At 43.9% G+C, this 15,874-nt stretch overlaps 1 protein-coding gene and 1 long non-coding RNA gene across 2 annotated transcripts in view; both read left to right on the top strand.

The window, feature by feature from the left end:
- The window catches only part of LOC144505282 (uncharacterized), a 445,368-nt gene that overhangs the window by 384,475 nt on the left and 45,019 nt on the right, over positions 1-15,874 (top strand). The gene's annotated exons all lie outside the window — the stretch shown is intronic.
- Positions 1-15,874, top strand: part of LOC144505281 (NACHT, LRR and PYD domains-containing protein 3-like) — a 96,753-nt gene that overhangs the window by 35,860 nt on the left and 45,019 nt on the right. Inside the window, exon 8 of the mRNA XM_078231352.1 lies at positions 4,068-5,787. Within this exon, the coding sequence (XP_078087478.1) occupies positions 4,068-5,787 (1,720 nt within the window). The remainder of the gene's footprint in view (positions 1-4,067; positions 5,788-15,874) is intronic.

Raw genomic sequence — 15,874 nt, 5'->3', positions numbered from 1 at the left:
GCGACAAAAGCTGGAGGTTCTTTGTACAATGGGTTTCAGGATGCCCTCGACGTAGCCGGAGAGGTTCTCGCACAGGGTCCCATTGCCCGATACAATGGGACGGCCAGGTGTGTTTGCCTTGATGACAGAAGCCAGAGGGTGGTTGTAGAGAGTTGTTTTTCAAACTGGAGACCTGTGACTAGCGGTGTGCCTCACGGATCAGTGCTGGGTCCACTGTTGTTCGTCATTTGTATTAATGATTTGGATGAGAATATTGGAGACATTAGGTTTGTAAGTTTGCAGATGACACCAAGATTGTTGGCACAGTGGACAGTGAAGAAGGTTATCTCTGATTGCAATGGGATCTTGATCAATTGGGCCAGTGGGCTGATGAATGGCAGATGGAGTTTAATTTAGATAAATGCAAGGTGATGTATTTTGGCAGATTGAACCAGGGCAGGACTTACTCAAGTTAATGGTAGGGCGTTGGGGAGAGTTACAGAACCAAGAGATCTAGGGGTACAAGTTCATAGCTCCTTGAAAGTGGAGTCACAGGTGGACAGAGTGGTGAAGAAGGCATTCAGCATGCTTGGATTCATTGGTCAGAACATTGAATACAGGAGTTGGGACGTTTTGTTGAAGTTGTACAAGACATTGATAAGGCTACACTTGGAATACTGTGTACAGTTCCGGCCACCCTATTATAGAAAGGATATTATTAAACTAGAAAGAGTGCAGAAAAGATTTACTAGGATGTTACCGGGACTTGATGGTTTGAGTTATAAGGAGAGGCTGGATAGACTGGGAATTTTTTCTCTGGAGCATAGTAGGTTGAGGGTGATCTTATGGAGGTCGATAAAATAACGAGGGGCATAGATCATCTCGATAGTCAATATCTTTTCCCAAAGGTTGGGGAGTCTAAAATGAGAGTTGGGGGAGTTGGGGGTAGTGTGTTAAAGTGGATTGGGGACTGGCTATCCGACAGGAAGCAAAGAGTCGGAATAAATGGGTGTTTTTCCGGTTGGAGGAAGGTAACTAGTGGCGTGCCGCAGGGATCGGTACTCGGGCCGCAACTGTTTACCATTTATATAGATGATCTGGAGGAGGGGACGGAGTGTAGGGTAACGAAGTTTGCAGACGACACAAAGATAAGTGGAAAAGTGAATCGTGTGGAGGACGGAGAAGATCTGCAGAGAGATTTGGACAGGCTGAGTGAGTGGGCGAGGATATGGCAAATGGAGTATAACGTTGATAAATGCGAGGTTATACACTTTGGAGGAAATAATAACAAATGGGATTACTATCTCAATGGAAACAAATTAAAACATGCTACCGTGCAAAGGGACCTGGGGGTCCTTGTGCATGAGACGCAAAAGCCCAGTCTGCAGGTACAACAGGTGATCAAGAAGGCAAATGGGATGTTGGCCTATATTGCGAGGGGGATAGAATATAAAAGCAGGGATGTCTTGATGCACCTGTACAGGGCATTGGTGAGGCCGCAGCTGGAATACTGTGTGCAGTATTGGTCCCCTTATATGAGGAAGGATATATTGGCATTGGAGGGAGTGCAGAGAAGGTTCACCAGGTTGATACCGGAGATGAGGGGTTTGGATTATGAGGAGAGGCTGAGGAGATTGGGTTTGTACTCGTTGGAGTTTAGAAGGATGAGGGGGGATCTTATGGAGACTTATAAGATAATGCGGGGGCTGGATAGGGTGGAGGCGGAGAGATTCTTTCCACTTAGTAAGGAAGTTAAAACTAGAGGACACAGCCTCAAAATAAAGGGGGGTCGGTTTAAGACAGAGTTGAGGAGGAACTTCTTCTCCCAGAGGGTGGTGAATCTCTGGAATTCTCTGCCCACTGAGGTGGTGGAGGCTACCTCGCTGAATATGTTTAAAGCGCGGATGGATGGATTCCTGATCGGTAAGGGAATTAAGGGTTATGGGGATCAGGCGGGTAAGTGGTACTGATCCACGTCAGATCAGCCATGATCTTATTGAATGGCGGGGCAGGCTCGAGGGGCTAGATGGCCTACTCCTGCTCCTATTTCTTATGTTCTTATGTTCTTATGAGAGGGCATAGGTTTAAGGTGAGAGGGGAGAGATCCAAAAGTGTCCAGAGGGGCAATTGTTTTCACACATAGGGTGGTGAGTGTCTGGAACAAGCTGCCAGAGGTAGTAGGTAGAGGTGGGTACAATTTTGTCTTTTAAAAAAGCATTTAGACAGTTAAATGGGTAAGATGGGTTTAGAGGGATGTGGGTCAAATGAGGGCAATTGGGACTAGCTTCGGGGTTTAAAAAAAAGGGTGGCATGGACAAGTTGGGCCGAAGGGCCTGTTCCCATGCTGTAAACCTCTATGAATCTGTGACACCGCAGTCCTTGAGGTGTGGGTACAAACATCGTGCAGTTGGGAAGGGAGTTCCAGGATTTTTACCCAGCGATGGTAAAGGAATGGCAATATATTTCCAAGTCAGGCTGCTGAGTGACATGGAGGGGAACTTCTGGGTGGTGATGTTCCCAGACATCTGCTGCCCTTGTTCCCCACCTACCATGGGCACACTGTAATAAGCTCCTCTGACTCCCAGACCACACTACTCAGACCTTCTTCTACCACACAACATGCCCCCATCGCCCCTACGTACGCACACTATTCAACACCTCTCCCTAGATTTGGATCCAGCAGAGTCACTATCCTGGGTTAAAGGGACCTGAGACAACAGATAAATTGGAGCAGAAATGTAGCAACATTTGAATTTGCAACTCATTTTCCTAGCTCAGCCTAATAATGCCAGCCAGCCTGTTGAGTCTGATTTGCCTACCTCTGCCTCGAAGTCAGTGTAAAAAAACATCCTCGACCTGTTCGACAAGTGTTTCCCACGATTCAAGAGCATTTTGGGCTCAGATTTTGCACGCTACCTATGTGGCGGCATCAAATGGATTCATGACTGGAATCAATCTCCTTTTGACTGTCGGCATAGCTGCCTTGGAAGAGGGGGAGCTCTTGATTCCCAACATGATGCCTGTGAACTTATTGGGGTCACAATTCACACCTTAGGAACCCCGGCAGTAGTAGTCCTAACCAGAATGATGTGAGGATTTGTAATGCATTGTTTATTGAACAGAACAGGTCATATGTTATTATGGTAGCGGTAGCACAATGGTTAGCACTGCTGCTTCACAGCTCCAGGGTCCTGGGTTCGATTCCCGGCTCGGGTCACTGTCTGTGTGGAGTTTGCACATTCTCCTCGTGTCTGCATGGGTTTCCTCCGGGTGCTCCGGTTTCCTCCCACAGTCCAAAGATGTGCGGGTTAGGTTGATTGGCCAGGTTAAAAAAAAAAAAATTGCCCCTTAGAGTCCTGAGATGCGTAGGTTAGAGGGATTAGCAGGTAAATACGTGGGGGTAGGGCCTGGGTGGGATTGTGGTCGGTGCAGACTCGATGGGCCGAATGGCCTCCTTCTGTACTGTAGGGTTTCTATGGTTTCTATGATTTCTATGAACCATTAGGGAGAAAATATCACCTTAATAGACATCGTCATGTTCAGTAAGTATTAGAAGAAAGTGAGGATTTGAACATTTCCTCAGCCACTGGGCGGCACGGTGACACAGTGGTTCGCACTGCTGCCTCACAGCTCCAGGGACCCAGGTTTGATTCCCAGCTTGGGTCACTGTCTGTGTGAAGTTCACATGTTCTCCCCGTGTCTGCGTAGGTTTCCTCCGGGTGCTCCCGTTTCCTCCCACAGTCCAAAGGTATGCAGGTTAGATTGATTGGCCATGCCCCATAGTGTCCGAGGATGTGTACGTTAGAGGGATTAGCAAGGTAAATGTGTGGGGTTGTGGGGATGGGGCCTGAGGTGGGATTGTTGTCGGTGCAGATCCCATGAGCCGAATGGCCTCCTTCTTCACTGTAGAGTTTCTATGATTTCACTGGTATCTTTGAGGCAACAATTCCAATAATTGAGTTTTAACTTCTCTATTGGAAGTGCGAATGAAATCTTGTCCCATTTTACTGAACGCTAAAATAGACTTGGAAAGTTGTTTTTATAACCTAGTTAAACTGAGAACCACTTTCTTTCTGTTTTACTTGAAGATGTTCAACAGAAGCACAAGGAGACACTCCGGGTACAAGCTGAAAAACTGAGAGTGAACACTATCCTAATAAAGCAGAAAGTGAAGGTTTTCCAGCTGGTTGATCAATACGCTGAGCTGACAGTTATTTCTACAGTTCGAGATCGGACACTTGTAGAACATGAACTGCTAGCAAGGGGCCGAGACCATGCAGAGTGGGGAGAGAAACATCTCCGGAGAGAACTGGAAAAAATCCGAGCTGATCAATTGTTCCAGAGCAGTTTTTCCCAGAGAAAACCCAAATCTGGGAGTTCAGCAGCAGTGAGTGGAGTCCCGGGGATTGGAAAAACAACAATGGTGCAAAAGATTGTTTATGACTGGGCCACTGGGAAAATATACCCACATTTTCAATTTGTTTTCAGTTTTAAATTCCGGGATTTGAACACTATTAACTTTAGAATAAACCTGAGGAATCTGATACTGTTTTTCTATTCTTACTTCGGGAATGTTCTGGTAGAACTCTGGAAGAACCCAGAGGGATTGCTGTTTATATTCGATGGTTTGGATGAATTCGAAAAAACAATAAATTTTGATGGCAGTCAGTCCACATGCACAGACCCTGAATGCTATGCTGAAGTGTCTGACATTGTGTACAGTTTAATACAGCACAAGTTGCTCCCAGGATGTTCAGTACTTGTGACCACCAGGCCCACTGCATTACGTTCATTAGAAAAGGCTGAGATTAGTCTCTGGGCTGAAATCCTTGGATTTGTTGGTGATGAACGCAAGCAATATTTCAACAAGTTTTTTGAAAATAAAGAAGTGGCGGCAGCTGTTTTCAAACACGTGGAGGAGAATGAGATCTTGTACACCATGTGCTATAACCCTTCCTACTGCTGGATCCTCGGTCTGTCACTGGGCCCCTTCTTCACACAGAGAGACAGGAAACAGCAGCAAGTTCCAAAGACTGTCACCCAACTATATTCCTACTACATTTACAACATTCTGAAAAACCATAGCCGAAAGATTGAACGTCCCCGTGATGTGTTTTTGAAAATTGGTGAGATGGCCTTCACAGGCATCTCCGAGAAGAAGATTGTGTTTAGAAATGGCGATTTGATCAAATACAATCTGCATCCTTCCCAGTTCCTGTCTGGGTTCCTGATGGAACTTTTGGAGAGAGATGATTCTGTCCAGAGTGTAGTTTACACATTCCCACACCTCACCATCCAAGAGTTTGTAGCTGCACTAACAGAATTTCTGACTTCAAATCCCAGGAACATTGGGAAACTCCTCAGGGAAGCCCACAGTAAGGAAGATGGGCGATTTGAGATATTTCTCCGTTTTGTTGCTGGTCTCTCCTCCCCACAGTCAGCTTGGCCCCTGGAAAAGTTCCTGGGTCCATTTCTTCATCAAACAACCAGTCGAGTGATTGACTGGGTAAAGGAGAAGGTTGAAGGACAGATTGGAAACACAGCAGGTGAAACTGGTAAAAGGAACCTCCTGAACACATTTCACTACTTGTTTGAGTCTCAGAATAAAGCATTGGCTCGATCCACAGTGGGCTCAATGGAAACACTTTCATTTTGTGAATTGCGACTGACCCCAATTGACTGTGTAGTCCTGTCTCAGACCATTGGACTCTGTGATACTATAAAATATCTCAATCTACAAAAGTGCTATATTCAGTGTGAAGGTCTTCAACGGCTGGAACCCATTCTGCACAAATGCGAGGGGCTGAGGTAACTGTTTTGTGTGTCGCTGGTATTTCATTGTTTATTAGAGCATTTACTATGTTACAAAAGAAAGCAAAATACCTTCCAGGTCACGCAAAAAGGCAGAGTCACAAAAGCTTCACAAAAGAAGGGTGTAAAATTCCGAGGTGGACACTAAGAATGATGTCTTTGCTCACAAGTTGTTGCCTTACTTGGTAGTGACTGAAGTGTACGAGCATGAAATTAAGATGAAAAGAAACAGTAATATCTGTTTACAGAACAGAATATAGATATTCTAAACATAAACACGAGCAGAAAAAATACTTTAGAAATACTAATCATAATTGACCACAAACTGTAAGCTGTACAGATCACAATAGAAAATAAGCCCTGTATAACATCCTAAATATTAAGATGGTTTCTGGTGGGGAGAATGAAATATCTTTAATTTTGATAATTGCATACAAAAACCTTGTCAGGTCTAATTATTTAAAATTTCTCTCAATTCTGTTCGTTACTTTTTCATTCATTCATGGGATGTGGGTTTGACGAGCTAAACCAACATTTATTGTCTATCCCGAATTGCCCTGGAGAAGCTGGTGGTGAGCTGTTTTCTTGAACCATGTATTTTCAGAAATCCCACTGCTATTAGGAAGGAAATTCCAGGCTTTTGAACCATTGACAGTGAAGGAATAGCGATATATTTCCAAGTCAGTATGGTGTACGTCTTGGAGGGGAGGTGTTGGTGTACCCATGCGTCTGCCGCTCTTTTCCTTCCAGATGGTAGAGGTCATGGTTTTGGAAAGTGGTGTTGAAGTAGTCTTGGTGAGTTGCTGCGGGGCATCTTGTACACACTACTGCTACTGTGCGTTGGTGGTGGATGGGATGCCAATCAACTGAGCTGCTTTGTCCTGAATGTATCGAACTACTCGAGTGTTATTGGAGTTGCACTCATTCAGGCAAGTTGAGAGTATTCCTGGTTGTACCTTGTAGATGGTGGACAAACTTTGGGAAGTTGGGAGGTGAGTTACCTGCCACAGAATTTCCAACCTGTAACATGCTCTTTATATGGTTGATCCAATTAAGTTACTGGTCAATGGTAACCCGCAGGATGTTGATACTGAGGTTACAGTGAAGGTAATGCCATTGATGTCAATCAAGGGAAGTGCTTGAATCCTCTCATGGTGGAGATGGTCATTGTCTGTCATTGCTGAGCTCAATCCTGAATTTGTCCAAGTCTTGCTGCATTTGGACAGGAAGTGCTTCACTATTTGAGGAGTTGCAGATGGTGTTGTACGTTTTGCTCTCATCTGCAAACATCCTAACTTCTGATATTGTGATGGGGGGAGGATCATTGATGAAATAGGTAAGATTTTGGGTCCTAGATATTACCCTGAGGAACTCCTGCAGTAATGTCTTAGGATTGAGATGTTTGACCTCCAACAACCACAACCATCTTTCCTTGTGCTTGGTGTGACTCCGACCAGCGGATAGTTTTCTCTCTCATTCACATTGACTCCAGTTTTGCTCAGGTTCCTTGATGCCGCACTCAGTGAAGTGCTGCCTTTAAGTCAAAAGCAGTCTCCTCCCCTCTTGAGTTCAGCTTTTTTGCCAATGTTTGGATGAAAGCTGTCATGAGGTCAGGAGTTGAGCCAAAACTAGACATCAGGAAGCAGGTTATACAAACTTATGAATTGGGAACTGGAGTAGGCCACTTGACCTCTTCCCCCCACCCCCCAAGCCCACCTCACCATTCAATAAGATCATGACCGATCTCATTATAACCTCAATCCCACATTCCTGCCTTCTCCCCCGAAAAATCTTCCATCCCCTTGTTAATCAAGAATCTATCTCGCTCTGACTGAAAAATATTCAAAGACTCTGCTTCCTCTGCCTTTTGAGGAAGAGAGTTCCAGAGACTCTTAACCGTCTGAGAGAAACAATTTATCCTCCTCTCTGTTTTAAATAAACAACCCCTTATTTTTAAAGTTTGGTCATTAGTGTCACCAGTAGGCCGACATTAACGCTGCAATGAAGTTACTGTGAAAATTCACTAGTCGCCATACTCCGGCGCCTGTTTGGGTACACTGAGGGAGAATTTAGCATGGCCGATGCGCAGTGATCTCAAGTTCTAGATTCACTGACAAGACGAAATATCTTTCCATATCCACCCTGTCCAGACCTGTCAGTATCTTGAAGGTTTTGATCAGGTTACGTCTTATTCTTCTCAGCTGCAGTGGACACAAACCTAACCTCTCCAACCTTTCCTCGTAAGCAACCCGATTCCCGGCTCGGGTCACTGTCTGTGTGGAGTTTGCACATTCTCCTAGTGTCTGCGTGGGTTTCCTCCAGGTGCTCCGGTTTCCTCCCACAGTCCAAAGATGTGCGGGTTAGGTTGATTGGCCAGGTTAAAAAAAATTGCCCCTTAGAGTCCTGAGATGCGTAGGTTAGAGGGATTAGCGGGTAAATATGTGGGGGTAGGGCCTGGGCGGGATTGTGGTCGGTGCAGACTCGATGGGCCGAATGCACTGTAGGGATTCTATGATTCCAACCCACCCATTTCTGGTATTAGTCTAATAAACCTTCTCTGAATTGCTTCTAAACCATTTACATCTTTCCTTCAATAAGGAAGCCAATATTGTGTACAGTGCTCTAGATGTGGTCTCACCTACTTGTGTAAACAATTCCCCTCACAATGAATGATAACATTCCATTGGCTTTTCTAATTACTTGCTTTACCTTTATACTAGCCTTGTGATTCGTGCATGAGGTCACCCAGATTCTTCTGCACCTCAGAGCTCTGCAATCTCTGACCTTTTAGATGATGGCTTCTTTTTCATTCTTCCTGCCAAGATGGACAATCTCACATTTACCCACATTCTACTCCATTTGCCAGATCTTTGTCCACTCACTTAACCTATTTATGTACCTTTGTAGCCTCATATTCTTTTCACTATTCACTTTACCTGACTATCTTTATGTCAATCAGTAAATTTAGCAACCGTATCTTCAGTCCTTTCATCCAAGTTATTTAAATATTAAAAACGTTAAGACCCCAGCACTGATCTCTGTGACACACCACTCATCACATTTTGCAAACCAGAAAAGGATTTATTTATGTGAACTCCCTGTTTCTTGTTAGCGAGCCAACCTTCAATCCATGTCAATAAATTATCCCTTACACCACGAGGTTTTATTTTCTGCAATAACCTTTGATGTTGCTCCTTATCAAATGCCTTCTGTAAATCTAAGTACAATACATCCACGCATTTACTTTCTCCACAGTACGTGACTCTTTGAAAGAACTGTTAATGCTGAGTAAGTGCTGATTGATAACAGTGTTGAAGGCAGCTTGCATCATTTTGCTGATGATTAAGAGTATACTGATGGTGCTAACGGACAGGGTTGGATTAGCCCTTTTTATGGAGAGAACATACCTGGGCAATTTTCCACATCGCCGAGTAGATGTGGTGTAGCTGTACCTGAACAGCTTGGCTAGAGGTTTGCTTGTTCTGGAGCTCAAGTCTTTCGTCCTGTTTCTAGAATATTGTCAGCTATTGCAGTATCCTATGCCTTCAGAAAGAAGTTGAATTGACTGAAGACTAGCATCTGTGATGCTGATGGCTATTGGAGTAGGCTGAGATAGATGGTTCAGCCACTCAGCACTTTGGTTGAAGGTGGTTGCAAGTGCTTCAGCTTTATCTTTTACACTGATGTGCTGGGCTCATCAATCTTCTTTATTTTTCCTGCCATAATGGACAATTTCACATTTACCCACATTCTACTCCATTTGCCAGATCTTTGCCACTCACTCAACTTGTCACTTAAACTTATTATGTTCTCTTCGCAACTTACTTTCTGACCTCTATTTGTGTCATCAGCAAATTTGGCAAAAATTCAATCCCTTCATCCAAGTCATTTATACGAATTGTAAGCAGCTGATGCCCCAGTACCGATGCCTATGGCGCTCATTAGTTCCTGCCAGCCTGAAAAAAGACCAATTTTTGCCCCTCTCTGCTTCCTGTGAGCCAGCTGATCTTCTAATCCAAGCCAATTTGCAACCCACTATAATATGCATTTTTATTTTGTGCATTAACCTGTGCTGTGGCAGTTTATCTAATGCCTCTGGAAATCTATGTACAGGACATCCACCAGTTCCCCTTTATTCCTAGCAAGTGTTACTTCCTCAAAAACTCCAATAAGTTGGTTCAACATGATTTCCTGTTCAAAAACCCCATTGATAAGATCAGGGTTATCAGGCAGAGTCAAAGGCCTGCTGCAACATTACTTCTAACATTTTTCTAATGTTATGCTAACTGGCTCGCAGTTTCTCTCTTTCTGTCCCTCCCTTCTTGAATAATGGAAATACATTTGCTATTTTCCAATCGAATGGGACCTTCCCTGAATCTACGGAATCTGGAAAATTAAAACCAGTGCATCAACTATCTCACCTGCCACCTCTTTTAAGACCCCAGGATGATTTCCATCAATGCCCGCTTTAATCTCGGTTTTCTGTGAGGTGGCAATAACACTCAGGAAGCTAATGTCACAGTATAAAAGATAAAAATTTATTAAGACCATCTTAGAGACAGGATGTATGTGCATTTAGAACGGAACAATCTCATTAGTGACAGACAGCATGGTTTTGTAAGAGGGAGGTCGTGCCTTACAAATTTGGTGGAGTTTTTTGAGGAAGTGACAAAAACGGTTGATGAAGGAAGGGCCGTGGATGTCGTCTATTTGGATTTCAGTAAGGCATTTGACAAAGTCCCACGTGGCAGGTTGGTTAAGAAGGTTAAGGCTCATGGGATACAAGGAGAAGTGGCTAGATGGGTGGAGAACTGGCTTGGCCATAGGAGACAGGGTAGCAGTCGAAGGGTCTTTTTCCGGCTGGAGGTCTGTGACCAGTGGTGTTCCGCACGGCTCTTACTGGGACCTCTGCTATTTGTGATATATATAAATGATTTGGAAGAAGGTGTAACTGGTGTTATCAGCAAGTTTGTGGATGACACGAAGATGGCTGGACTTGCGGATAGCGATGAGCATTGTCGGGCAATACAGCAGGATATAGATAGGCTGGAAAATTGGGCAGAGAGGTGGCAGATGGAATTTAATCCGGATAAATGCGACGTGATGCATTTTGGAAGAAATAATGTAGGGAGGAGTTATACAATAAATGGCAGAGTCATCAAGAGTATAGAAACACAGAGGGACCTAGGTGTGCAAGTCCACAAATCCTTGAAGGTGGCAACGCAGGTGGAGAAGGTGGTGAAGAAGGCATATGGTATGGTTGCCTTTATAGGATGGGGTATGGAGTATAAAAGCTGGAGTCTGATGATGCAGCTGTATAGAACACTGGTTAGGCCACATTTGGAATACTGCATCCAGTTCTGGTCACCGCACTACCAGAAGGACGTGGAGGCGTTAGAGAGAGTGCAGAGAAGGTTTACCAGGATGTTGCCTGGTATGGAGGGTCTTAGCTATGAGGAGAGATTGGGTAAATCATAGAAAATCATAGAAACCCTACAGTGCAGAAAGAGGCCATTCGGCCCATCGAGTCTGCACCGACCACAATCCCACCCAGGCCCGATCCCCATATCCCCACATATTTAATCGCTAATCCCTCTAACCTATGCCTCCCGGGACACTAAGGGGCAATTTAGCATGGCCAATTAACCTAACCCGCACATCTTTGGACTGTGGGAGGAAACCGGAGCACCCGGAGGAAACCCACGCAGACACAGGAAGAATGTGCAAACTCCACACAGACAGTGACCCAAGCCGGGAATCGAACCCAGATCCCTGGAGCTGTGAAGCAGCAGTGCTAACCACTGTGCTACCGTGCCGCCACTGGGGTTGTTCTCCCTGGAAAGACGGAGAATGAGGGGAGATCTAATAGAGGTGTACAAGATTATGAAGGGGATAAATAGGGTGAACGGTGGGAAGCTTTTTCCCAGATCAGAAGTGACGATCACGAGGGGTCACGGGCTCAAGGTGAGAGGGGCGAAGTATAACTCAGATATTAGAGGGATGTTTTTTACACAGAGGGTGGTGGGGGCCTGGAATGCGCTGCCAAGTAGGGTGGTGGAGGCAGACACGCTGACATTGTTTAAGACTTACCTGGATAGCCTGGGAATGGAGGGATAGAAACGATTGGTCTAGTTGGACCAAGGAGCGGCACAGGCTTGGAGGGCCGAAGGGCCTGTTTCCTGTGCTGTACTGTTCTTTGTTCTTTGTTCTATAGCAATGACTACTACAATGCATCTTGTCAGTGGCCAAGGGAGATTTTATCTCGAGGGTCAACAGATGACTGCGCAGACTAGCTCTGAGGTTATCAGTTAAAAAATGGTACGTTTACACGTTTTCTTAATCAAATTACCTGCTTTTAATTTAGCATTAAATCAAATCATCTTCATTACATACAAATCAATAATAACAACTGTCAAGTTTTCCTGCCAGCAGCAGTCTGCCATTCAATCTGATGGTTTTCCATTTGTCCCTTAAATTCAGACGCTAACTCCCCTTTTGGCAAACCTCAACTTTCCCGTTGCTATACCTCCCGAAAAGGTCAGAGTGGATTTGAATTTAGTTCTTTGCCAATGCAGGTAACAGTGACTACCCGCATCTGGGCAAAATGCCAACTGAGCTGAACAATGAAATTCCAATTTGATAAATGTTTCACATTACTGACCTTGCTTACTCTGAGGTCTTTTAAAAGATGCCAATGAAATTTTTACTTAAACCATGATCGCTAGCGGCATTTGTCTTTGACTGAAATGGTCAATTTTATACTTAAGGGATGCATTTAAAAGACAGTATATGTTTTAGATCATTTAAAATCATTTACTGTGTTAGCATGCATATAAATAGCTTGCTCTATTAGCTCATGAGTCTGATTTGAAGTCATTAACTCTTTTTACTGGTAATCTTGTTAGTGCCTTAACTTCTGAAAGTTAAAAATCTTTAAAATTATCACCTACTTGTCAGCCCACAGCCCCAAAAATTAGGGCCATATCTCTTGTAATTGTAATTTTCACGAGATCATCTCTCCCATTTCCTGGTTTATAGCTGCCCCTGGAATGTACCTATATCCTCTATAGTGAAGACTGGTGCAAAATAGCTGTACAATTCATTTGTCATCTCCTTGCTTTCCATTATCAATTATCCAGACTCACTTTCTATAGGATCAATGCTCACATTGTTAACTCTTTTTTAAATAGTCATAAAAACTTTTAATCGGTTTTGATATTTCTCGCTAGCTTTCTCTCATACTTTTCCCTCATTTTTCATCTTTTCGTCATCCTTTGCTGTTCCTTATATCCTGTTCAATCTTCTGACATGCAACCTGTTTTCACACAACCATACATTTTGTTTAAGATCAATACAATATTAAATCTCTAGTTAACCATGGATGGTGGGACAGTTCCCTGGACATTTTCTTTCTTGTTGGAATGTACCTATTCTGAATTCCAGAATATCGCCTTCATTGTTTCTCACTGCATCTCTGTTGATCTATCCCTTAACCTAAATTTCCAGTTCACTTCAATCAATATACCTTTCATGCCTTCGGGCTGAATTTTCTCGCCCTTCTGGCCGGTGGGATCTTTCTGCCCTGGCGCCTTCACTATTATTTGATGAACCTAAGATAAAAGCAAAATACTGTGGATGCACGAATCTAAAACAAAAACAGAAAATGCTCGAAAACCTCAGCAGATCTGAAGCACCTGTGGAGAGAGAATGGAGCCAACGTTTTTAGTGTGGATGACCCTTCGTCAGAAATTATTCTAATCTTGTTGCACAATGCAGGTCAACTATAGTCTGTTTTCTGATTGGCTCCAGAACATACTGTTCTGGAAAACATTCAATGAATTCCTTATCTAAGCTACCTTTGCCCATCTGACATTTCCAGTCTCAATGTAAATTAAGATCTCTTTTATTATGACCGTGTCTTTCTGACGTGCTCCAATTATTTATTCCTTTATCCATCAATCTTCCATGTGGTTACTGTTAGGCAGCCTATACACAACTCCCACAAGTGACTTCTTGCCTTCATCATTTCTCATCTTGACCCAAACCATTTCCACATCCTGGTTTCAGTCATCCTTCGCTATATGCTAATATTATTATTTATTAACAGAGCCACCGCTTCACATATTTCTCATTTCCTTGTCTTCCTGTACACTTTAATATTCAGGTTCGAATCCATGTTCCCCTGCAGTCATGTCTCTGATGAATCTGTTTTGTTTTGAATGATATATGCATTCATATACAGAATCTTTAGTTTTATCCTTTTATAAGCTGCATTCTCATCTGTTGAGCTGCTATTGTTTTTCTTAATAATAACTTTCTCTTTTGCCTTGTCTCTGCACTTTGATTTATAACATCTTCCCAAATTTGATCCCTTGCTCCACTATTTAGTTTGAAACCCTCTCTACTTCCCTCGTATGTGGTTCGCAAGATAACCAGTCCATGCACTATTTGGGTGTAGACTGTCCCAGATCACAGTACTGGTGCCAGTGCCCCATGAACGAGAACCCACTTCTTCCACATTAGTCTTTGAGCCACGCATTTATCTCTCCAATCTGATTTGTCCAAATTGCACGTGGCTTGGGTAATAATCCAGAGATTGTGACCTTTGAGATTCTGCTTCTTAATTTGGTGCCTGAGTCTTCATACAGCCTATGAAGTACCTCCTTCTTTGTCCTGTCAATGTTGTTGGTACCTACGTGGACCATGATGACTGGGACCTTACCCTCCCATTGTAAGTTCATGTCCAGCTCCAAGTTGATGTCCTGAAGTCTGCTACCAGGAGGTAATACAGCATGGAAAGAGGTACTTCGGCCCATCATGTCCACGCCAGCCAAGAAGCACCTATCTATTCTCATCCCATTTTTCAGCACTTGGCCCATAGCCTTGCTCATGGAAATATTTCTTAAATGTTGAGGGTTTCCACCTCTACCACCCTTTCAGGTACTGAGTTCCAGATTCTCACCACCCTCTGGGTCAAAAAAGATTTTCCTCACGTCTTCCATAAGCCTCTAACATCCATGACCTCTGGTTATTGATCCCTCGACTAAGGAGAAAAGTTCCTTCCTATCCACTCTATCTATGCCCCTCATGATTTTTACGCCTCAATCGGGTCCCCCTTCAGCCTTCTCTGCTCCAAGGAACAAAACCCCAGCCTATCCAGTCTCTTTTGATCGTTAAAATGCTCCAACCCAGGCTGCACCCTGGAAAATCTCCTCTGCACTTTCTCTAGTGCAATCACTTCCTTCCTGTAATGTGGTGACCAGAACTGAACATAGTACTTCAGTTGTGGCTTAACCAGTGTTTTATATATAGCTGCATCATAACCTCTCTGCTGTTATATCCAATGCCTCAGTTAATAAAGGCAAGTATCCCATAGGCCTTCTTAACCAGCTTTTCTACCTGTCCACAGAGACCTATGGACATGCACACCAAACTCCCTCTGATCTACTTCCTTGGGTCTGACCATTCATTGTATATTCCCTTGCGTTGTTCATCATCCCAAATTGCATTACCTCATACTTTTCAGGGTTAAATTCCATTGGCAACTGGTCTGCCCGTCTTTGACAAGATCCCTCATGGCAGACTGGTGCAGAAGGTGAAGTCGCATGGGATCAGAGGTGAGCTGGCAAGGTGGATACAAAACTGGCTCGGTCAAAGAAGACAGAGGGTAGCAGTGGAAGGCTACGTTTCTGAATGGAGGGCTGTGACAAGTGGTGTTCCTCAGGGATCAGTGCTGGGACCTTTGCAGTTTGTAATATATATAAATGATTTGGAGAAAAATGTAACTGGTTTGATTAGTAAGTTTGCGGACGACACAAAGGTTGGTGGATTTGAGGATAGCGATGAGGACCATCAGAGGATACAGCAGGAGATAGATCAGTTGGAGACTTGGGCGGAGAGATGGCAGATGGAGTTTAATCCGGACAAATGTGAGGTAATGCATTTTGGAAGCTCTAATACAGATAGGAAATGTTCAGTAAATGGCAGAACCCTTGAGAGTATTGATAGGCAAAGGGATCTGGGTGTACAGGTACACAGATCACTGAAAGTGGCGATGCAGGTGGAGAAGGTAGTAAAGAAGGCA

Source organism: Mustelus asterias, chromosome 16 (assembly GCF_964213995.1).
Source record: "Mustelus asterias chromosome 16, sMusAst1.hap1.1, whole genome shotgun sequence".
In the NCBI taxonomy this organism is placed as follows: Eukaryota; Metazoa; Chordata; class Chondrichthyes; order Carcharhiniformes; family Triakidae; genus Mustelus; species Mustelus asterias.
Note: the sequence above shows the minus strand (reverse complement) of the source record. Positions and strands in the feature narration are given on the sequence as shown.